Source organism: Perna viridis, chromosome 14, assembly GCF_037379345.1.
Source record: "Perna viridis isolate PV_CMFRI_1.1 ecotype Kerala chromosome 14, ASM3737934v1, whole genome shotgun sequence".
Classification (NCBI taxonomy): Eukaryota; Metazoa; Mollusca; class Bivalvia; order Mytilida; family Mytilidae; genus Perna; species Perna viridis.
Genome location: NC_142458.1, coordinates 5,658,656 through 5,682,269, shown reverse-complemented (window position 1 = coordinate 5,682,269; position 23,614 = coordinate 5,658,656). Strand labels below are relative to the sequence as shown.

Genomic DNA, 23,614 nt, shown 5'->3' with positions numbered 1-23,614 from the left:
GTCAGAGCTTGCCGAAACTACGCAGACTTTTTGTATCGTGCTAGAACTCTAACAAATAGGCTTCTGGAACAGGGTTATGTTGCTACAAGATTGAAGTCATCACTACAGAAGTTTTATGATCGTAATCATGAACTCGTGGATCGTTATGGTGTATCCATCAGCACCATGAAAACTGATTTATTCAACGGGTCATAGTTTTCCTTTCCTCGTTTGTCTACCCCGGACTTGACTTTTATGAGCAACTCGGCGGGTGTTTCTAGAAAAGCTGAGGACGATTACCCTACCGGTGCTCCTAGTTTTAGTGGAGTCCGAGTTGCTCATTTACTTTTGGTACTTTGTATGTATGATTTTAGTTACTTTATGTTCTTTGTTGTGTATGTCTGTTTTCCATGTCTGGTCTTTGTCCCTGGATTAAATTATTTTGATTACCGTTATAACCTTGGTTCCCTTGATTACTCTTTTATTTTAATATGAAATAATTTTACTGTAAAATTATGATGTAATTTATTTTGCATAACTGTGGTATACAAAAAATGAACATGTATGTAAGAAATACTTTTAGTGATCCGCTATTTTTTTAGTACATGATGATAATTGGAGATTGATTCACCCATTAGTGTGTTTAAAAGGCAATTGGGATCTCGGTGATCTGTAAATAATACAAAAACGGTGAGACGCCCTGTCAGCATTACCTGTCTAAGTGCAGTCAAAGAAATGTCGTCTTCGAGTTCTGTGAGTGCTAATGATGGAGAGGCCAGTACCCAACAATGCGATTACACGGAATAATAACCATAAATCAAGATTTCATACAAAGAAAATTTACGATCTAAGACTGTTCTACGGATCCGCCTCCTCAAAATTGGGTCCAATAAAACAAAATGTAGTGAGAAGTGATGTGTCAATCCCTTCTACTATGTATTTTAGGAAGCTGTGCTTTAATGTGTTTTATTTGTTCTCGGACAACATTTCGAATGAAAAAAACAAATATTATCACGTCATCTCCCTAGTGAAATATTCTGGTATTTTCGTACAAATTTTAGGCATACTATAAATATTTTAGATGTTAGAGTTATTTTTTATTGATCAGTACGTGTTTCAAATGTAAAATTTGTAAAAATTGCATATTTCACATAAAAACACACTTGTAAAACAAAAAATATGTTTAAAACATATGGCTAATATAAAACAAAGCATCATAGAAGACATTATTTCAATAAAAATGCATCAACAGTCTTTCGTGTGTAGTAGGCCATCAGTTAAATCGCTTGACGTGGTCTCTTTGTATATTGGTGTGTGTATTATCTTAGGTTATTTTGTTTAGTTTAAATATTTTAGATTGATTAATGTTTAAAGAACAATACAGAATGATAATACAAAACCAACGATATTGAAGTAATAATAACGCTTTTTTGTTCGGTTCAACCGTAAACGTCTTGCCTATATCAAAGAAATTTAAATACTTACCATTTCTGATTAATATTTCAAAACAGTTAAGATGGCAGTCAAAATAGGAAAAATAGATATTTTACAAGTGATATTCATAATAGCTTATTTCGGTAAGTTCGTTTTGAACGTGGTTTAGTAAATGTTTTATTGATGTTTGATCATTTAAGATGTTCATTTTTATATCAATGAATTGTTGTTTTCATGTATGTAGTCTTTATTTATTTTTTTATATTTGTAATTGTGGGTGTATTTTATAATTTGTGTGTTTGTTTATTTATTATTCATATACATTTTGTTCGATCTTTCGGAGTTTTTGTTTTTTGTAAGTTTTGTATCATTGTTTTTTGTTGTTGTTTTGTTTTGTTTCGTTATGTTTTTTGGTTGTTGTTGTTTTTTTTTTTTTTTTTTTTTTTTTTGTTTTGTTTCGTTTTGGTTTTTGTTGTTGTTATCTTTTATTATTTTTTTTTTTTTTGTGAATGTTTTTGTATACACAAATCCTTTAGTCTCTATATATACATTCAATATATTTTCCGATGTATAACTCAAACAAAGGTAGTAGCTTTTCATACGATGTCTAAATTTGTGTATACTTTGCTTTGGAATGCACAGCATAACTCATACTACTTACGGCTTTATTAGGCATATGTGGCCGTTCTACAAAAAAGGCTTTAAGTTATACTGGTCCATGCTCCCAGTTTTTAGTGGAGTACGAGTTGCTCATTTGCTTTTTATACTTTGTATGTATGATTTTAGTTACTTTATGTTCTTTGTTGTGTATGTCTGTTTTTCATGTCTGGTCTTTGTCCCTGGATTACATTCTTTTGATTGCCGCTATATCCCTGGTTCCCTTGATTACTCTTTCAAAATACCATTGTTTTATGATGATATAAGTTATAATCTACCGTATAGGAAAGTCGGGAACAATTAAACTTTACACAAAAATCACAAATTTTCTATTGATAGGGATTATTTTTTCTTTGGTTTATTCCCTTCTAGCTCCCTGCTCCCCCCCCCCCCCCAAAAAAAAAAAATTAAAAAAAATATTTGTAGTTACTGTATGTCACTACGATATATCACCAAGATACATAAGCTTCATCCCAATATATCTCCATCTTGATCGGGAATGTCTTTCCTTGTCCGTATGCGCACCCTTTTCATTGAATTTGAATTTAACTTAAAAATGAAAAAAGAGAGTGCGTTTATTTTAATTATTTGAAATTGCAGATTAGTTTTAGTGTTAGAATATTAGTAGCTTTTATTTCTGATAGAATTTTATTATATTTGAGGTACATGTGTTGAAACAAAAGCTCTTGAGTTTCCTAAGGGATATGCACATGTACATAACAAGTCTAATGCCTTGAAAACGGTATTCCGTATGATATATTATATACTGCATGCAGTAGAGTGACGTACATCGAGTAGCACAGTCATAAATACTTATCCTTGACTGCGACATGCATAACATATCTACCTTGGTTACTCCGGCGTATCAATCATTATTGAAGGCAATATGTGTAAAATATAGCGATGTACCAAATTAGAAGGACATTATGATACATCTAAATCGAATTTTTGGCCAAAACGGAGAAGAAAATGGAAATTTAGACTAAGACTATCCACATCAACAACTAAGATAACAAAAGAAAGACAACACTCAAAATTTTACAGAACTTGCAAAATGAACACCACAAAAATAACCAGTCAAATTATGTGATCCCCTGACATGATATACTACTTAAGATATCTTTCCCATCTTTAAGAAAATATTTGTATCGATCAATAGCTGTATAATTTCATTGAAAATGTCAGTCATTGATATTATAAGCGTATGCATTATCCAAGTTATAATCATCCAAATTTAAAAATTAAAAAAAAAAGAAAAAAAGAAACCTTTACTAATGTGGTAATGATATTAACTAATTGTGATGAATGCTGTTTACCTGATAAGTCGAAACATTTCGCGTGAACATTTATACATGAAATAACCGAAATAACACGTTTAAGGTAGCGTTAGCGTCATAATTTTTTTTAATTACAACGACTGAAGATAAGGAAAACAAGATAGCACATAAACATTACAGCACTTGCAATGTGTTTAACTCCGGAAGTGTAACCATGTTTCCTTCCCACAGCAGCATACTTCATATTGCAAGTAAAACCAAATTAGATTTACCATTTTATATGGGAAAGTTTTAAATCTAAAATGCTGGGTCTGATTAATTTTGTGCATGGATTTTATAATTACCAATGCTTATGTTAAAGATATATATCTCGTAGAAATGTTTTTTGAATAATGCAAAATTGAATGAGGAATAAGGAATGTTCGTTTCTTAATCTTAGTTTCATATCGATAATGGTATACTTAATATTAAAATTTACGGTAAATGGATGATTTTCATTCTAATTGTCTTATATACGTTTTTTAGATTTTGATGCCCCCTTGTCACAATTATCTGGAATTTGCATACCATAATTGGTTTGGTTTATTCGTATTTGTAACAATATTCCGGATTTTTACTGAAGAAAGGATGCTTACCCTTCCGGTGCACCTGGTCTAGGCTCACAATTTTTAGTGGAGTGCGACTTGCTCATTTTCTTTTGTTACTTTATATGTATTATTTTAGTTACTTTATGTTCTTTGTTGTGTATGTCTGTTTTTCATGTCTGATCTTTGTCCCTGGATTACATTATTTTGATTACCGCTATAACATTGGTACCCTTGATTACTGTTTCAAACCCGAGAAGTTACTACATCTAGGTTTTCTATTTCACATTTTTTCAACAGATACAAGGAACTCATTGTCAAAAAAGATGCACTTATAGAGGGTTAATATATGTAGGTAACTCCCACCATCTGGTTTACGGTAATATCCTACACAAAGCATTGGAAACTTAATACACTCCCAAATAGGCTTATTCGTAAGGGATATAGGGGGAAAAATCGTGGAAGATAACATTATTTTGATATTACTATTGATTCGCTCATATGGTCTTTATATAGAAACTAAAACACTATACAATTGTATTTATTTAGTATGACATGGGCTGTGTCCTTATTGTGTGACTTATGATGTTCCGTAATTGTCAGCTCCGCATTTGAAGAATAGGAATTGATTTTTACATGCGACGTAGATATGACTTTTTATAAATTTAAACTAGTCCTGAGCAGGCATATCAGTTAACTGCTAGTAGTTCTTATTTTGTACATTTGTGTACTTTATATTCAGTTTATCAATTTTCGTTGTAACAAGGGAATCAGACTTTTTTATAACTAATTGTAGGTGAGATTGATTGTGTAATATTTTTTTCCACAGTGGAAACATTTTAAAAAAGGAGGATTTTGATTAAGTCAAAGTACTTTAAAGGAGACATGACACAAAAATGTCTTTTTTTAAACATTTATATTTATAAAAACTAGAGTATGTTTAGGTACGAGTATAACACATGTTTTGTCATCAGGTTAGGACTAAATAAAGTTAGAATGATTATTTGTCACGACGACCTAATTGATATGCATGAATGAAATCCGGAAGCAACACATACTTACGATATATTCTCGTTTTCTGTCATTTTTTTTTTTTTTTTTCATTTTCGTTAGGCATACATCCCCGAATCGCGAAAACAAAACTACTTTGCACACTATTTTATGGACTTGTACAGGAGAGTGACACACTGTGTATTGTTCTTTCTTCACCGTTTGTTTATATATCAATTAACAAGCCCGGTAGACGTAATTGTGGTCAAGAAAAAGCGTGGGCGGCTTCTTTTATCTTTACATGGTTCGGCGCCTCGTGACACAGGTGTCGACGCAGGTGTATGACTTCAATAATTGAAATAAAATTGCATTCATTTTGTCTTACTAATTTTGAACTAAGACAATTTATATGGAGAATTTGGCACAATACACAATTTAAAATAGGCGATCCTAGGTAAGTTTAAGGAAGCTTTTTGTTTTTATAGGTCAGTTAAAATATTTAATTTTAGCAAAACCGATTCGAAGCACGAATCCTTTAATGGTTTTCAAATAGAATTATCAAACACCTGTAAAAATAAACATGTCCGTATTATCCTATATAGCTGTACATGCAGGGTAATGGTATACTTGTCAGCAGTAAAGTTCCGTAAAAAGAGGAGAAATCAATGTTTTCATTGAAGATTGAGATTGGAACAGTTTAAATCTTAGAATTTGAATTCCATTGTCTTTATGTAAAAAGTTCAATCAAACATGGCGGAACAGAAGTTATTTGAATTGATACAACTGTTCGTATATATTCGCTGGCAAACCAAAACTTTCAATATTTTCACTCTCATTTGTAGAAATCACGTAAAAAGTGCAAAAGCCCCACGCATTTTAACCACTCAATCTATGAATATAGAACCTATGACGTAGCACGGTCACGTGACTACGTAGCTAATTAAAATCGTATGGCTTTAGTCATCGTAGACTTTGAATCTATTTACCTTAAATTAAACGACGTAAGTGACTACAAGGGATTTTTTATGATATATATTAGGTGTAATAAATCAAATACATCAAAATTTGAAGAAAAAAAAATTGTGTCATGTCTCCTTTAACCCCGCCACGTTTTTTTTTGCGCCTGTACCAAATGAAGAATTTCTGGCTCTGTATGTCGTGTTTCGTTTTGACCTTTATTTTTTTTTCATTTGACTTTAGTATATAGGGAAACATTTTTCGTTGTAACTGTGTATAATGATTTTTTGAGGCCTGCTGCAGCCTGTTTTGCGGTGTGAGCGTTTCATCGTCGTTCTATGAAACCAATGGGTGGCCTTGGACTGACATTGTCATCCTGGGGTTGGAGTTGTTGTCTCTTCATATTAACCACACCTATTCTCGTTATATAAGACTAAATGATCACAGATATACCCCTTTGTATGTTTTACAGAGGATGCCTTTGCTGCGACCTGTTACAAGTATTATTATTCGTTCCCCTATTATTACACAACCTACTGTTTAGGATATTGTTCTGGGTCTCATGGAAACCAATACTGCAACTATTACTACTACTACTACTACTACTACTATGACTCTTATGACTATTCATTGTAAGTACATTAAATCTTACTACATTTACGGATGGATAAACAATTGATTTATTTAACATTTCCGGAATAAACTTATTCAGTTTAGCAAGTTGGTTTCAGAGTAAATGTAAGCTATGAAACTTCATAGCTATTGATTTAAGTCTTTGCCATATGAATTATTGTTAGTTTGCAGATTAACTGCAATCAGCTGTTAACGTTGTCAAATTTCAGGTCCTATGGCGCAATCGTCGGCATTGTCGTCGGATGTCTAATTTTCGCAGGGATATTCATATCAATTGTTATAGCTATTTGTTCTTCTTGTACGAAAAAAGCTGGCCAGACAAGTCGTATGGTATATCCCACACAAGGTGTGTCATCAATTTCTAACTCTCAAGGTAAGGTGAATAAAAATGAAGATTAATAAAACTGATAATTAAACTGTAGACAATAATCAAATAGAACAGAGGGCAGGAAGTTCATATATCACATGGCAATCAATATATCAACAATGCAACGAAATTGGAGACAATTCAACTGTTTTAACTTGGTGCAGGCATCTCCAACTGATATTGTGGGCCATACCTCGTTAATCCATACACTCACCTCCCTGCCAATTTCGTTACAGCTAATTATTGTGTATTGCAATTCAAACAGGCAATGTAGAATTGCATCTGGGCAAATTTAGAATTATCAGAAGTCAATACAGTACAACAAAACACGATAAAAAGGTATATAAGATTGACTGAGTGATTGATTGATTGAATGATTGTTTGGGTATAACGCCCAAGCAGCTTTATTTCAGCTTTTTTCATACGATGAACATGAATGATGATGATGAAATGAAAAGAAGGGATCGGACACAAGGATAATAGGGTCGACAAATTTTGATTGCCACTAGAAAAACGGAGGGATGGGCAGGGTCGGGCAATTTAGCCTCCTGTGGCGAAGCACCAATTTTCCTAGTATCGAATACCACAGCAAGGTTCTTTAACGTGCGAGGATCGTGGAATCTTTCCCAACATGGTGCACCACTATGGTTTGCAGTCAGGCTTTCCATATTATAGCCTGACAACCATAGCATGTAACACGCCAGAGATACCCCATTCCATCACCCGGGGCACACAACCCAGTTGCTCTGTGGGCAGAGCGCCCTAACCCCTTCTAGAGTTCTGAGCACTATTTAGTCGGCTTTTACGACAGATTTTACCGCTGCTGCAGGCCTATTCTATTGGCACCCCGACCTGCACGTGGCGATATATAAAAGACGATATTATATAAATCGGCTATGATCAGTTTAATTTGTCATTGGATATGCTAGTTTCTGATTGTTGCCTTTTTTACAGACAAATATTTCTTAAGTTTTTGTTCATCTTCAACAGATTAAATTATTGAATTAGAAATGTGAACTGTCAAATAATTCACTTAAATTATCGCATTTCCAGACTTTTATTGCGTTTAGAACGGTTTATATAAGTGGAAATGTATATTTTAAGAATATATTCCAAAATGATGAATATAGTTAAAATATTGCTGCTGCGGCTTTAAACCCCAACAATCAATCAATCAAAATAATATTTTATGTCAGTTACAGCCTAATTGTGTGATTACATGTAAACCACCGATTTGTTTTCAGCTCAACAAGGATATATGGCATATCCCCCTCCTCCGGGAGCTTTTCCATATCAGCCACCAAGTTATAACGGCCCATCACAACCACCACCGACTTACTCCGCTCCAATGCAGGCACAACAAACTGACCAGAGCAATCTTATTTTGTCTTCTGCTCCAGTTGATCACCATGGCCATCAATGATACACAGTATACATGATATTTGTTGTTTAACAAAATGTTTTATTTAGTCTCCAAAATGAGTAATTTATTGTCACTGAATCAATATTTTGAGGATTTTGAAAATTCGTTATTAATTTCATGGTACGAAAGATACAAATGATTTAAAACTATACTTACAAATTTGTCATTATTCTTTTATTTATATGTCTCTTTGTAACTACAAAACAAAACAAAAATGTCTTTGTAGCAAAACAATGTCTAATTAAATGAGCCTTTGTATCAGTCATCGTTAATATGGTTCTATGTACTTTGAAGTAAATACAAGTCTATAATGACAGTATTAGAATTACTAGTAATACAAACTTTTTTTAATTGGTATCATCTTTTCCTTGTGCATATCACTTATCCCTTTTGTTTAAGCTTCCAGATGTCGATTTGACAATTTGTGCAAGAAACGACAAGTCAAAAACACGCGTCCTCTACGGGGTTTATTGAGTCAGCAGGAACAAAAATCACCGAAAATTGTTATACACATAATCTATAATAAAGCACAAATGTTTATACATGCAAATAATTAAACAGAACAAAAACATTTTTTATAAGGGGTCGAGGGCGTGTAGAACAAAAAATCCAACTATTGAGTCACGTGTTTCATCTTTGCATACCTTGTTAAATTCATTTATTTACTGTTAATTTTACGTTGCATGATTGCACAATTAATAATATGCGAGGAAAACTCACAAAGTTGATCTACATAACTGTACATTTGATGCCTCCGTCAATACGAAAGGCGTCACATCTTAGAAATATGTGTTGCATGATTATATGATCGAAGTAGAAAAACTCAACATAGAAAAACACTTTATGATTTGTCTTATCATCAGTTCTCTGTAGCTGTCGTTTTTACAGTGAAACCTTTTTAACTGAACCCTGTATAAATAGAAAATCTACTAAAATGACACTTTTAAAATTCCTTTTAAAACGGTTCAAATGTATTTTGAATACATGTAAAGCTACAGTCAGTAAGGGATTCAGCTTATCATAGGTTTGTTTTCACAGTACATATAAAGCAAACATACTCAATAAAAATGTAACAATTTCTCTTTCATGAAAAATAGGTAGTAGTGTAACTGGTTGTTACAAAACAGTACGTAATAATGTAATCAACCTGTGCACGTTTTGATGCGATGCGATGCGATGCACATTCTCATGAAACCAGTTTACTATTCCTCATTAGCCTTTGGTATGGACCTGTCCTTGATAAATGAATGATAAATACTGAGATGCAAATTTTAAGCAGAAAAATACTTTTTATCCCTATGCACCAAGACAGCGGAACATTTAATCGAAATATCAACCTTGGCTGTAAGCCTGACCAATATCTTGTTTAACGTTTAATGAAATTAGATTCACTGACAAATTGGTATAAAATATCTTAAAAATGTTGTTCGTCAAGGATTAAAGCAAGGAGATGGAGTAATAAAACAGTGCATTCCTTTACTTAAAAACACAAGATTAACATTAACAAGAAAATTACTCCAAACTTACGTCTAACATATTTCATAAATACAAATCACACACACACACACACACACACACACACACACACACACACACACACAGACATATATATATATATATATATATATAAATTCCAACTGTCAAATGTGCGATGCAAATTTTTGGTCGTTCCCTCCGCGGGACTCGAACTCGTACCGCTGTTACATCTATGGCAACACAGCCTGCACGAAGTCCAGCGCCCTAGACCACTCCGCCAGCTAGGCTATATATAAGGTCACATTCTGAGACGTTTGTATATATATATTTTGCAAATTGCGATATGCTGCACACGTGTCTCAAGAAATTTGTGGTGTGAAGTTAATGCTTTATTAATGTATTTAAAAATAAAATCTTAAATTCTTCTACATTCCAATCCATGTACTCAACAAAGAGTCAAATGGTAAACAATAACATTGCATAAATGGATTAACTGAAGATCACTACTCAACATTTTTAAGTCCCCACTATGTATTGGTTACACAAGAATCCCTTCAAAATCTGTTTCATCTCAGCGTCCCGTAAGTATACTTCAACTAAAGTGTCTATCCTTTAAAGCAGTGCTTTTACTGCATGAAAGAAACTACTTTTAATTATTGTTATGAATCCTATGGTCTCTTCTAATGCATAAACAATAGAAAAAAAAAACATGTCTGTCGACTAGCTCTTGCACCACATGTGTTATGCCCTATCATGTGTTTTAGGCATAAAACATAACAAAATAATTTTCAATACTCAGAAAACCAAGCAACATAATATACCCATTAAAATGACATCAGATAAATGTTTCGATGCTGACCTGGACAAACCAGAAAATGATTCCGGAAACCAGTGTCCTTTTGTCAATGCACTATGAAACTCAAGTATAGTACAGCACTACTATAAAAAGGGAGTACAAGATTAAAGGAGAAGAAAACTAGTCATTAGGACTGTGGTTGAAAAAATGCAAACATCCCTACTTTCCAAACAATGTGAAAAAATAGCCCTTCACCTTTCAGAATTGTCGAAAACTATACATGTATACCAAAATAATACCTCCTTTTCAATAATGAACAAAGTATATAATATTTTATAAATTAAAAGTGAATAGCTCGGATTACAGGCTAGAAATGTGTAATTTTATACCTGTATTTACCATCTAACTAATTCCCGCCTAAATATAAACTACATACACACGAAAATCATCAATTTGTGTTACACTATCGTGTCTCGGACATATATTAAATGTTAATAATGTTTTGGACAAACAACATGCTTTGGATAAACCGGCAGAAACTGTGACAGTTGTGATTTCTCCACAGAAGTTTTATGGTCATCATCATGAACTCGTGGATCGTTATGGTGTATCCATCAGCACTATGAAAACTGATTTATTCAACGGGTCATAGTTTTCCTTTCCTCGTTTGTCTACCCCGGACTTGACTTTTTATGCGCAACTCGGCGGGTGTTTCTAGAAAGGCAGAGGACGCTTACCCTACCGGTGCACCTGGTCCATGCTCCCAGTTTTTAGTGGAGTCCGAGTTGCTCATTTGCTTTTGTTACTTTATACATGTATGTATGATTTTAGTTACTTTATGTTCTTTGTTGTGTATGTCTGATTTCCATGTCCGGTCTTTGTCCCTAGATTAAATTCTTTTGATTACCGCTATAACCTTGGTTCCCTTGATTACTCTTTCATATTATTTGCATCATCCCTACAGTGTAATTCCATTTTTTTTTTTGTACATATGTCACTTATTTTTACCGTTGTAGTTTTTGTCGTTTAATGAATGACATTTATGGGATTAGGTTTTCATTATGTCCTTACAACAATAACGTAGTGGAGTAGCTTACATATTATTTTCTTTTTTTTTTCTAAAAAGATAATTTAGGAATTTGTGTAATATAAAAATATACATAATGTATTCACGTTATAAATTGAGTGTGAAAATATACATTTTACAATTTTACAATTTTACATTCACATTGTGTAACTGCATTCTTATTGGCATATTTACAAATCTAAGAATAGTTTTTTCCTGACCTATGTATGTTTATAATCGCTGTGTATAATTTAGTATCAGATTGCATATTTGTTTGTTTTACAAGTGTTTTTTCCTAAAGTGTTAGTTTATGTTTTGAAATATCGCAAATGCATTTGAAACATCATATTAATCAATAAAAAACAGCTCTAACATCTCAAATATTTACTGTGAGCCTATAATTGGCACCCAAATATCAAAATCTTTTACTACGGAGGTCACGTGATTGGCCACAGGTTGCGTTGTATACGATTGTGGGCGTTGTCGCCGATATGTCTATAACCATAAGGCCAAAAAATCGAAGTTACTCAATAAACAACGATTTAGACAATTAAAAAATGCGATGCAAGGTAGACGGTTAGTTTACGTTCGATGGCTCTGGTAAAAGTCTTTTAATCATTCCTGACCTAAGAAGTTTTTTTTTTACTGTGTGATAAGTAAAACAACCGTTATCAATAATAATTTCAAACAGTTCTGGTACTAACGTAACATAGGTTTAACGTATGGTTTAATATGCAATTCGATCGATGTAAATGGACTTTATAAAGTGCCCGGTTTTGAAAGTTTGATTTTATTGATTAGGGTTCGGATTAAATAGGTTTTATTGTAATTAAACTTGCGGAAAATGATCTATTATGGCAGCCAAGAATTTTTAACAGCGCATATATATGTCAGACTTTTCTGAACTGAATTATATATCAATGACCAAAATTTCATTAGCACAAATTTTAAAATGTGGAGAAAATGATGCTTAATTCATGTTTTAGCACAGTAGCTACAATCATGCAATTATTTTGGTATACTTTGGAAGAACGAATCACAGCTTGATTTGGTTTATCGTGATAATGGTGTATTGGATCTTGAAAGTTTGAATAGGTTCTAATGAAGATAAGTTACTCATCGAAAGCAGAATACGTGTTCAACATACCGAAATCTACAATATTAAAATGAGAGTTATTATTGTATTTTGAATAAAAAAAGTCCTACGGACTCTATTTAAAAAAAGGATGCCAATATCTAGGGGCAAACTACACACTCACACATGATAAAATACAAATTGTACTTCTGAAGTTTTTTAACATTCCCTTTTTCACCATATTGTGGCGGGGGAAAATCCCTCTGTAGACCAGATTTTTGTGCATTTAGTTGTCATTCTAATAAGTATGAAAATGGTTGACGTCAGTTTTGTAAAATTGTACACCAACTCTTTTCATTGAATTCATAATAATTCAAAATGGATTTTTTAGTAAATATCTCTTTGGGGCCATTCAGATTCTTGTGAGAAAGAGTATATGTTGAAATGTTTATGAACAATATTTATTGATGCTTGATACTGATGTGTGAATGTTTTCTTTTCTTGTTGTGAACAGTAAAACATTTCTTCAAATACGTACATGTTATTTACAACGTTCTTGTGCAACGGTTCTGTATTCTGATAGGACGTTCAGAATAGCTTCTATGGTAGATCAATATTACGGAATACCGTTGTAAATTCGTCTTCGCTGCTTTGCAATGTACCATGTATAAAACAATGGATATTTTTCATATCAAAATGCAACATATACTTTGTTAGAGAAATAATATCGTATCTCATTAACTAAAATAGCTAAATTATTTTTTAAAAAAAGTATTTTTACAAATATTTGATAAAATTTTGATATTTTTATTATTCTAGGTTGAAGAAAATATGTTCCAATGATCCATATACAACAGAACTTTGTCACAGAGCAATTAGATGGTATCGAATAAATCAAAAATACTCCGTTATCTATGAATTACAGTACCCCAATTTCATGGAATTTCAATTTATTCATACTTCCAGACTATTATTTTTTTTTGCAAGGTGCCATAAATTTAATAAAATGAACATTTTTTCGTATCCAAATGTAACATTTACTTTTTTGACAAACAGGATAGTATCGCTTAACATAAAATAGCTAATTCAAAACAGTATGTTTTACCATTTGGAAATTTTGGTATATTTATTCTCCTAGAACAAGGAAAATGTGTTCCAAATGTTCCATATACAACAAACATAGGCACATAAACATATTTCACATCAAAATTACTTTCTTTCATATTCAGAGCAATAATATGGTATCATTTAAGTTCTAAAAATTGAGTATCTTTTACACCAAATTTATGAAATTTCAATATTTTCATGCACCAGACCAGTGAAAAGGTTTTCACAATGTACCATGTAAGAATACTCTATTATATAAAAATAGTATGTTTTACGAAATTTCAATGTTTTTAAACTGGTAGACCAATGATAATGTTTTTGCAATATAAAAAATGCGAAAACAGGATTCGAAATATAATCAACGAGAACAAAGTGTAGAGATAACGACCAGTCACAAAAGTACAAACATGAAATTTCCAATATAACACGACCAAAACATAAGTGTTAAAAAGAACACTTAGAGCATTGACCGCAAGGATAAGTGTCTTTATCCAATTCACACTGAATAGTCAATAACTGTACAAAAATTGGAATGAAATGGAGAAAAGGGAGAAAGTATGAAATCTTTGCTCAAAATCAATTTTATAAGGAACAGAAGAAGCAAAGAACAAGCCGTTCCACTCCAGAAACTTCGAAGAGAACAGACGAAGAACAAGCCGTTATACTCCACAAAGCTATATACATACGTTGTTATTTTTCTAATTATTTTGGCGTTTTCGTTTGCAATTTTTTATTTCAATTTTTATTCGATGCTTTGTGTTAAGTTTTGGGATTATGTTTTACCACCTTCTGTCTTTGTTTGTACAGCATTTCTATTGGTTACTCTCTTAATTCCCATTTGCACCTTCCTCATCGTCCATTATCCCAACCACTATTTCTAGTTCCAAGATCAACATCACCAAATAGGTAACAAACTAGGATTACGAAATTAATGTTATTACTTTTTTATATACATGTAATACAATATTTTACAATTATCAAAGAAAAATGGGACTTCTTCAATGCATGCTAATTTCTGCCGATTCCATATCTTTCGGGCCACATGTTTTATGTCCATGCACCATTCTCCATTTTCCCATATTCTCGTTAATTGAAAGTTTACCCCATACAGGCACTGTGGCACTGTATAAGTACTTTCAGTAATTCAAATAATTTGTTAGTTTGCCATTTTATTCCTGATTTTTATTAGTGTGCATGGATGGTCTATAGTTCATATCCTATCCCGTGTACCCGTCATGTAGATGCGTCAAAACAAAGTATTTTGTTCGGTTCAATAGTAAACATCTAGCCTATATCAAAACAATTTAAATATTTACCATTTCTCATTATTATTTCAAAACAGTGAAGATGGCAGTCAAAATTGGAAACTAGATATTTTACAAGTGATTGTCATTATAGCTAATTTCGTTACGTTTACTTTGAACTTTGTTTAGTTAATGTTTTGTTGATGTTTGTTCGTTTCAAATGATGATTTCTTTATCAATGAATTGTTGTTTTCATACATTTAGTTTCTTTTGTTTGTTGTTGTTGAATTTGTTTATACAAATAGGTTTTAAGTAATGATTTGTACAATATTTCCAGCCTTTATTTATATGTAAACCCCTTTTCCTTGTATTTTATTCGATTTCGATGTCTCATGGATAACTCGGTATCGCTGAAAACATCAGACAAAGTTCCGAAAATTTAAGCAAAACGATACTACTTTTTTCCTATACACAACGACACTAGAACACTTAAGATAGATATCAGCCTTTGCTGTAGGCCTGGCCAGTATCTCTGTCAAGTGTTCCATCAAAAATTAAAGTACATCCACTGGCATATTGGTATAAAGTATCTTTTAGATGTTGTTGTTCGTCAAGAATTGAAGCAAGGAGACGGAGTAATAAAATAATGCACTCCAATTATTTAAGAACACAAGATTAACACAGATGTAAAGAGCATTTAACGGTACACAATGTATTAATTCAATAAATATATGATTTTTTGTTTGAGAAGAAAGGATTGCGGAGCAGTACTACCTCACTTAAAAATTAGGCACAAATCAAATTATCTTTACAACTGAAATCAATAATTTGTTCTTAAATACCGTACGTCTTAACAATTATATAACGGATCAGGTTTAAACCGCAAAAGATGACAGTGTAATATTACACTTGTTTTTGTATGATTTTTTGTTGTTATTGTGGGTTTTTTTTGTTTTTGGTTTTTTTTATTTTGTTTTTGTTTTTGTTTTTGTTTGTTTTGTTTTGTTTTTTTGTTTTTTTGTTTTTTTTTTTTTTTGGGCACGTTATTCACTTTAAAAATACTGTTTTCGAAAAAATGCTTAAGTTTTAATGAACCTTTACACGATTGAAGACGACAGTTAAGTGACATTCATTCTACGTATAAAATTAAACAAAAACAAGACATAATTAGCATTTGCTGCTTTTTATGTTAATTGTCAATTTAAAGTGGTTTTTATGAATCATATCTTGATTTAAAATGCATATAGAATAAACTGGTCTAGTGCCAAAATACTGTATTCAAATATAATTGTTCTGTGTTCAAATTAGGTATAATAATTTATTGCCACATTCAATGCATCTAGAAAAAACGAAAAGATATATAATATCCTGAAGCATCTATGACATAGATAGTTTGCGCATGTGAACTTAATTTAACCTATCAATATCTTAAAAAGGGGCAAAGTTTACAACCATTTAACTTTGATGGCTTTTTCTGGTAGTAATGCAAAAAGTCCTCTGTTTTTTTTTAATTATCATTCACTTGCCACACCTTATACTTATACAGATTTTGTTTGATTCTGCAATATTATTTGTAATTTATAATTATGGAATCAATTAAAATTTCGATTTAAGTAAAGGATTGTACTTTTTGACCAAGTTTTGCCCGATTAACAAACTTATGTCCAATTTACACTCTTAAACCGTTCCAATGTTTGTTGTATCCCCATTTTCATTGTACAAATTCTACTTAACTTTTTGTAGGTTTAAACTGGTAAGGTGATGGCTGTCAGTTAACTGCTAGTTGTCCTTGGTGTTTTGCATTTGTTTAATTTGTATTCAGTTTCCTTATTTCAATTGTAACAGGGGACATTGTTTGACTGATTTTAGGTGTTTAATTGTGCTTGCCCTAAATTAGGAATGTCTTGCCTAGGCATGTCTTGTTTCGTTTTTACATTTATTTTATTTTTTATGTTACTTGAGTATATTGGGGCAACTCTTTCGCTGTACCTACGTGTAATTGATGTTTTGTTGCTAGCTGCAGCCTGCCTTGTGATATTAGGATTCCCTAGACGTACATTGAAGATCAATGGGTGGCTTTTGGCTGACATTTTTATCCCGATAGGGTAGTTGTCCCTTTGATATGTACACAATACCTAGCAAACAATGCTACTACGGTGATAAAACTCCGATATGGAGATTGTGTGTTCATATGCACTCAATAATACTGGAATGTAAAACATTATCTTTAAAGTACCATCTTGTATAAATGATAAGTGTTTTGAAAGTAAATAAAAGGTTATTTAAATGTGCCAAATTATCTCTTTCACTTGAAAGATGTTTATTCGTTGCTTAGCGAAATACAATGTAAACAAACAAAACATATGTGACAGAAATATTACGTTCCAGAAATGACGTTGTGAAAATGGAGGGAGTAGGATTGTATCGACTTCAATTATTAGCCTTCATATCTAATTTTGGTAAGATATTTTTGAAAAGGTTTCATTAGAAAAACAACTTTTGGCGTCTTAGAATTTAATGCACTGTAAACATTTTTGCATGAGGCTATGTGAAAGAATACTATTGTATTTTTATAGATTGTCCACTTTACATTTCTTAATGCGTTGTTGTTTAATCGCAAAAACCTTTAGCAAGGGTAATAAACCGCTATAGATATGTTTGAAAAGTGCTATATTACTATGAAATTGTATCACCAATGCAAGGTTCTGTAGGCATGAATTACTTAATTAAAGCAACATACACTGAAACTATAAAATAAATGGGTAACCATGGCTCCACAATAAACTAGGAGTATGGACCAGATAAATAACAGAATACCTTTTTTTTTGTTCTTGAAGAAACACCAACCAAGTTTCTCATGTGAGGCCAAGTCTGAGTTCAAACGAAGTGGAAATCAATGAGCAAAATATGCTTGCAAAGTGGATAGTGTCACATCATAACGATCTAAAAAAAACTTGGTTCGAGGATTTGGACAAAAAATAGGAACATCACCTTAAGCGTTGAAAAATGTTTCATACTTACAGCGTGTTTTTTTTAGGATTCCTGTACGCTAATTTAACTCTTGAACATCATTTGTTTCCCTCAGTCTTGTCTCTTTTTTTCATTGCTTCGTTATAATCCCTTAACTTTTGAAAAATAAAACACTACACATATCGTAACCTGGAATTAATTGAGCTTGTGTATTATTTATTTGATCGTTTATTTTTTTGCAACTGTAGATCGGGGTGCTTATACCAAATGTATAATAGACTTTAAAAAAAGCAGGGTGATCATAATAAAACCATGTAAACAAACAAAACCGTATGAACACAAATCATTTAAACGATAACATCAATTAAGGAGCCAGGGTAAGGGACACAACTCCAAAAATTATTGGTACGTTTATATTCAGCATTTTACACCAATCTCATGTAAGCATCAAGTGACTTGGATTAATTTCATTCTGTTTCAAATGGAAGCTTGATAGGCTATGGTGAAATTGAATGTGATACAAATATATCACTGATTTCAAGTGTTATGCCCCCGAATTTCTCAATAGTTGTCTGTTTATCTTGATATATTTGGTGGTAACGAAGTTATTGAGTGGATAAATGTTGATTGTTGAGTCGAAATCTCAAAGGTCCTCTTGACCATCAAATCATACGTCCGCTATTGGAACAAGTGGAAGCACCCCTGCCCAATGAACGGTTTAATGAATAGTTTGTTCTTTGTAGTTTGATTTAAAGTCCACTGTTATTTTGTATTTTATCTATCATACATTAAGTTTAATAAAAATGGCAATTCTTAGTGAGGATCCTTAAAAATGACAGCAAGCTGTATGACAAATTCGTAGTCGAAAAAGAAAGAGTTGATTGTTACCTAATCCGACTAAGAGTACAGATGGTTAAAAAATGAAATAGAACTCTAACATATAGGCTTCTGGAACAGGGTTATGTTTCTACTATATTGAAGATGTTAAGATGTGCTGTGTTAACCAGCAAAATTGTTCGTTTGAAGGGATAAATGCAATATGCGATATACGTTTTATTTTCTCTGGATCAAGACACAATTTTCATAAAATAATTATGCATCACCCAATGTTGATTTACAAGGTGCCATGGCACCAAAGTTCACTTCAGAATTCAGAAATTTTCAAAATCTATCCATCCTGAAATAATCTTAATTCACAAATGAATCTGGCAGGTGCTACAAGCATTTGTCGTTTCACTCGTCATGTTTTATACAAACGCGAATGCTCTTCCTCTTCTATAATTTTAGTCTCTGAATTTACAACGACTAATGGTAGCCGAAAATTACACGATAATTTTACTTAGGAAGGTTTCTGCCGGAAAATAAGGTCATCAAAAACCACTGAATTTTGATTTTATATTTCAGAAATAATCCTTGCAAGTATCTGTTTCAAGTATTTATATCTGTACTCATATGCAATTGAGATACTAGTAAGTAAAATCCAGACGCCATCAAGGTGCATTCCATTAACCGATTTCTGTATGTTTTTTTAGGATCGGTACTCACTGATACCTGTTACAAGTACTCGTATAGCTTCGGTTATTCTTATTCCCCTATTGTTCAGGATACTGCTATGGATCATATGGAAATCAGTTCTGCCTTTATTATTATTACTACTATTCAAGTTATTCATTGTAAGTTTGATTTAGAAACGTAAATAGGCCAAAACAAACAAATGTCTCCTTTTTTTTCTTTAAGTACCTGTTTCCAAAGTCTATAATCTTATGAATCGTTCTTGGTCTTTAATTCGGAATGGCTTCTTTCCAACCAATGTTTTAATTGTACGAAAAAAAATAAACCTCTTATCCCTCATGGTGATAGTTGAATCAAATATACAGAAACGGACATGAATACAACATGATATTCATTATCAGGGACAAAGAGTTAACTATAAAAATATGCTGCACTACAATTGGAATTATATATAGACCAGTTGCACGAGTAGTTGGCCTATTTGACTTGATATTAACTTTCGCAGGGAAAGAAAAAATATCATATGTTTGCTAGTTTGCTGGTGTTTGAGCATTTGAATACTTTTCGTAAACCGAATACTTGCATTCGTCCAGAATTGGCACATATTATATAATTTTATGTAGATTTAACCGATAACTCGCAGACGGTGAGGATTGATACATGATTGTCATAAAAACTCCCCCCCTTTTTTTTGTTTTGTTTTGTTTTGTTTTTATTTATTTATTTATTTTTTTTTGCATTACGTTTTGATATTCTTTTAAAACTATTTTCATACAAAAATTCCCTTTAACTTTTGTTTGAGTTAAATTTGATTAACCAAATCGCGAGTAAAACAGAAGATATTCAACATGATATTTTCCAAAGTTTCATTTGTATGTTGCGGATAAAGTAGATTTCGCTGCATGTGCTAATTACTTATTATAAATTATTTTGATATTTGAATCAAGGAACCTCTTTATGGCAAGAAAGTGTATACATATGAAAAGGAACTACATATATTTATTCACTTTTTTCCGGAATAATGTGAAATATTTTAAACATTTACAGGTCATATGGAGCCATTGCTGGAATCGTGGTTGGATGCTTGATTTTCCTTGCAATTTTTATTGGAATCATTGTTGCCATCTGCTCTGCTTGTACAAAAGGAGCTGGTCAGACAGGTCGGATAGTACATCCAACGCAAGGTGTTTCCATGGTAACATATTCAAATGGTATGTTTCCTTGCTAGTTATGAGGACACTTTTATTTTTTATAGATAAAAATATTGTTTCGTAATCTTTTCTGTCTTCAGTTGCAGAAACATGTATGTATATTGGCATATAAATGCCGCGGAAATTTGATTTTAGTAAATTCTCTTATCATCATACTTTGGAGAAGGGTGCTGTTTACAATATATTCGAGCGGAATCTTTGTATCAGATGTAGTCATTTCTATAAAATCAGAACTGACTTATCATGCTCAACTAGAAACTAAACTTTGAATTCTGTGGGGATGGTAATAAAATGAAACAAAGCTTTACACATAGACCAGTGTAATATATGTGATGGTACATAAGTGTAATCTGAATTTAAAAATGCAAATCATACAAATACTGAATTTTTTGTATGCTTTACACGTGTTTCAAGGAGTGGCCTCTTACTCACTACATAAGGACTAAATTCATAAATTCTAGATTAAATGGAAATTGTAAATCGAAAAGTACTGACCAAACGAAAAAATATCGAAATGGGAAGGCAAATCAAATACCTGTAGGTTCAACAAGAGTGTATCAAAGGAGCTACATGAACACATTAAGGTAGCCTGAACGTGAACACAGCAGCGGCTGGTTGACTTTCCTGAGGGAACTTAATGAACTAAAATTGTGATAAATGATTATAGAAAAACATTTTACTTTCCTCTTTTCCTTTTCATATCTGCTATTTTACTCTATAAAACCTGGTATTTTGCAGTTAGTTTTGAAAGGAGCACTTAATTTGTACTAAAACGTATGAAAATTCTTTGTAAATATGTTACAATATACTGATGTTATTACAACTTTTACCGATGCATTAATGAATTTCTAAAAGTCTAGGTAGGTAGGTAGGTAGGCATATACATATAAAACATTTTATGCGTCCGGAAGTTTACCACATATTTTGACGAAATGTTTATATAGACCTGTAATGATTACATTAGCACTATGGTCTGTGGTTTATTATTAATTTGTAACAAACCTTTATTAATGTACCTACTTTGTCAATAACCATATGGCATGCCAACTTATCTTATCAGATAAAACTCTTTATTTTCAGCACAGCACAATTACCACAGCAATCCAATATCACATAGTTATGGCGTCAATGCAAATATGGGATATCCCCCATCTGGTGTTATGCCGCCTCAGCCACCAGGTTATAACGCACCATCACACCCGCCACCGAATTATCCCCCGCAGCCACAGTCAGACAATCAGGCACAAACCGCAAATTCTGCCCAGCCTCAATCATTGAATATTGTCCAATCAGCTGCTCCTGTTGACCACCAAGGTCATGAATATCGTTAGTTGACTAGTCGATGGATTAATTGATAATGTTTTATCAAATTTGAAAAGCCAGAGCAACTGTCCATTAATTTATGCATTTGGTGATTGTAAACATCAATTTTCGATTTCGTTCTTGCTTTATATTTTTTTTTCTCTTATCTTGTTTTTGTTGTTTGTGGTTTTGTTGGTGTTTTTTGTTGTCTTTTTTCTTGTTTTAGGTGTTTGTAGATATGATTGAGCTTCCATACATGTGAAATGCTAAATGTTGTTTAAGCAGGTTTTTGAAAACAACCAGCCGTTTTTCAGGCTTTTAGATTAAATAATTATCTAAAGAATGATGGGTCTATTAGAACAGGATATTCCAATAATAACCAAACACTGACGGCCCCATCAGTGCTTGTTGTTATATGCACTACAAAAATGCAGAATATGTAAACATGTATCTAAATCGACGACCTTTCATCGAAAATAGGATTTGAAAGTTATCAAACCTTTATCTAAATTTGTTAAAATTACATTATTATTCAGGAAGTGAAAATCAACGATGATTGCATGACTAAATACAACGTAAACAAAAGTTATTTTGTGTCATAAGAATTTAAAACTATACGATTTACGTTCTAGAATTGTAACGAAAATGGAAGTACTAGGACAGTATCATCTAAAAATAATAGCTATCATAATCAAAATTGGTCAGATATTTTATATTTTGACTGAAATGAAAGGTAAAGCAAATATATCGAACTGAAAATCTACCTAAAATCTAGGCAGTAACCAAAATGAATATTCTAAAAGGAAAGTCCGTAATAAAAAACGGAAAGTTTGAAAACCACCTAAGCTTTATTGAAAACCAACTTAAATCAATTAAATGCACTGTTAAAAGGTCAACATTTTTAAATCGAGTTATTTTAATTCATTTTTGTATTTGATTAAACTAACAGTAGTTTATAATAGTCGACGAGCTACACCGTTTTAGCTAGGCCCAGTTTCTTTATTCCACATGGATTTTGATGTTTTTTAATTGTCCTTTCGTTTTCGATATTTGCCCACTCACTCTATTTGTTTTAGTAAGCGTGTTAGCATAAAGTAGCACTCCAGCTATGTTTTAAACTCATGTAAAAAGTTATAAGGTCCAAAGTCCCATCAATTGTTCTACGTGGCATATCATTCGCCTACTAGTTTAACGTTTCTATCTAAACCATGAGTAGTTTTATCATAAGTTGTTTTTCATGTTTATAAACATTTATGTAATGAGGATTAAATAAAGGAATAATTAGAACCAAAACAGGATGTACATTATCCTTGGGCAAAAACTAGACGACGAAATATTCCATAAATAATCCGAAAAAAATCAGATTTGGCAATACATCATAAATAGCTAATTTAAAAAACACATTTTCCGTGAAGTCAGATTTACTTTTATACTTTTAGAATTGAACATTCTTTGTCTCACTAGGTCTTGTCATATAATTCTTTGCTTTGTTTTATTCCTTCAAATACTCCTCTTGCCACGATTAAAGTGGATATCATTTCATGGTGTACGGTG

At 32.2% G+C, this 23,614-nt stretch overlaps 1 protein-coding gene and 1 long non-coding RNA gene across 2 annotated transcripts; both read left to right on the top strand.

The window, feature by feature from the left end:
* Positions 1 to 1,397: 1,397 nt before the first annotated feature.
* Positions 1,398 to 23,353, top strand: LOC148597894 (uncharacterized). The gene is made up of 6 exons (XM_088562129.1): positions 1,398 to 1,556; positions 6,351 to 6,510; positions 6,721 to 6,884; positions 8,123 to 8,300; positions 20,595 to 20,758; positions 21,839 to 23,353. The coding sequence occupies exons 1-6, from the start codon at positions 1,496 to 1,498 to the stop codon at positions 22,087 to 22,089; spliced, it is 978 nt and encodes a 325-aa protein (XP_088418255.1). The 5' UTR covers positions 1,398 to 1,495; the 3' UTR covers positions 22,090 to 23,353.
* LOC148597895 (uncharacterized) lies at positions 17,183 to 18,230 on the top strand. Its single transcript, XR_015918465.1, has 2 exons — positions 17,183 to 17,524; positions 17,903 to 18,230. It is a non-coding gene; the product is annotated as an uncharacterized LOC148597895 (long non-coding RNA).
* Positions 23,354 to 23,614: the final 261 nt, after the last annotated feature.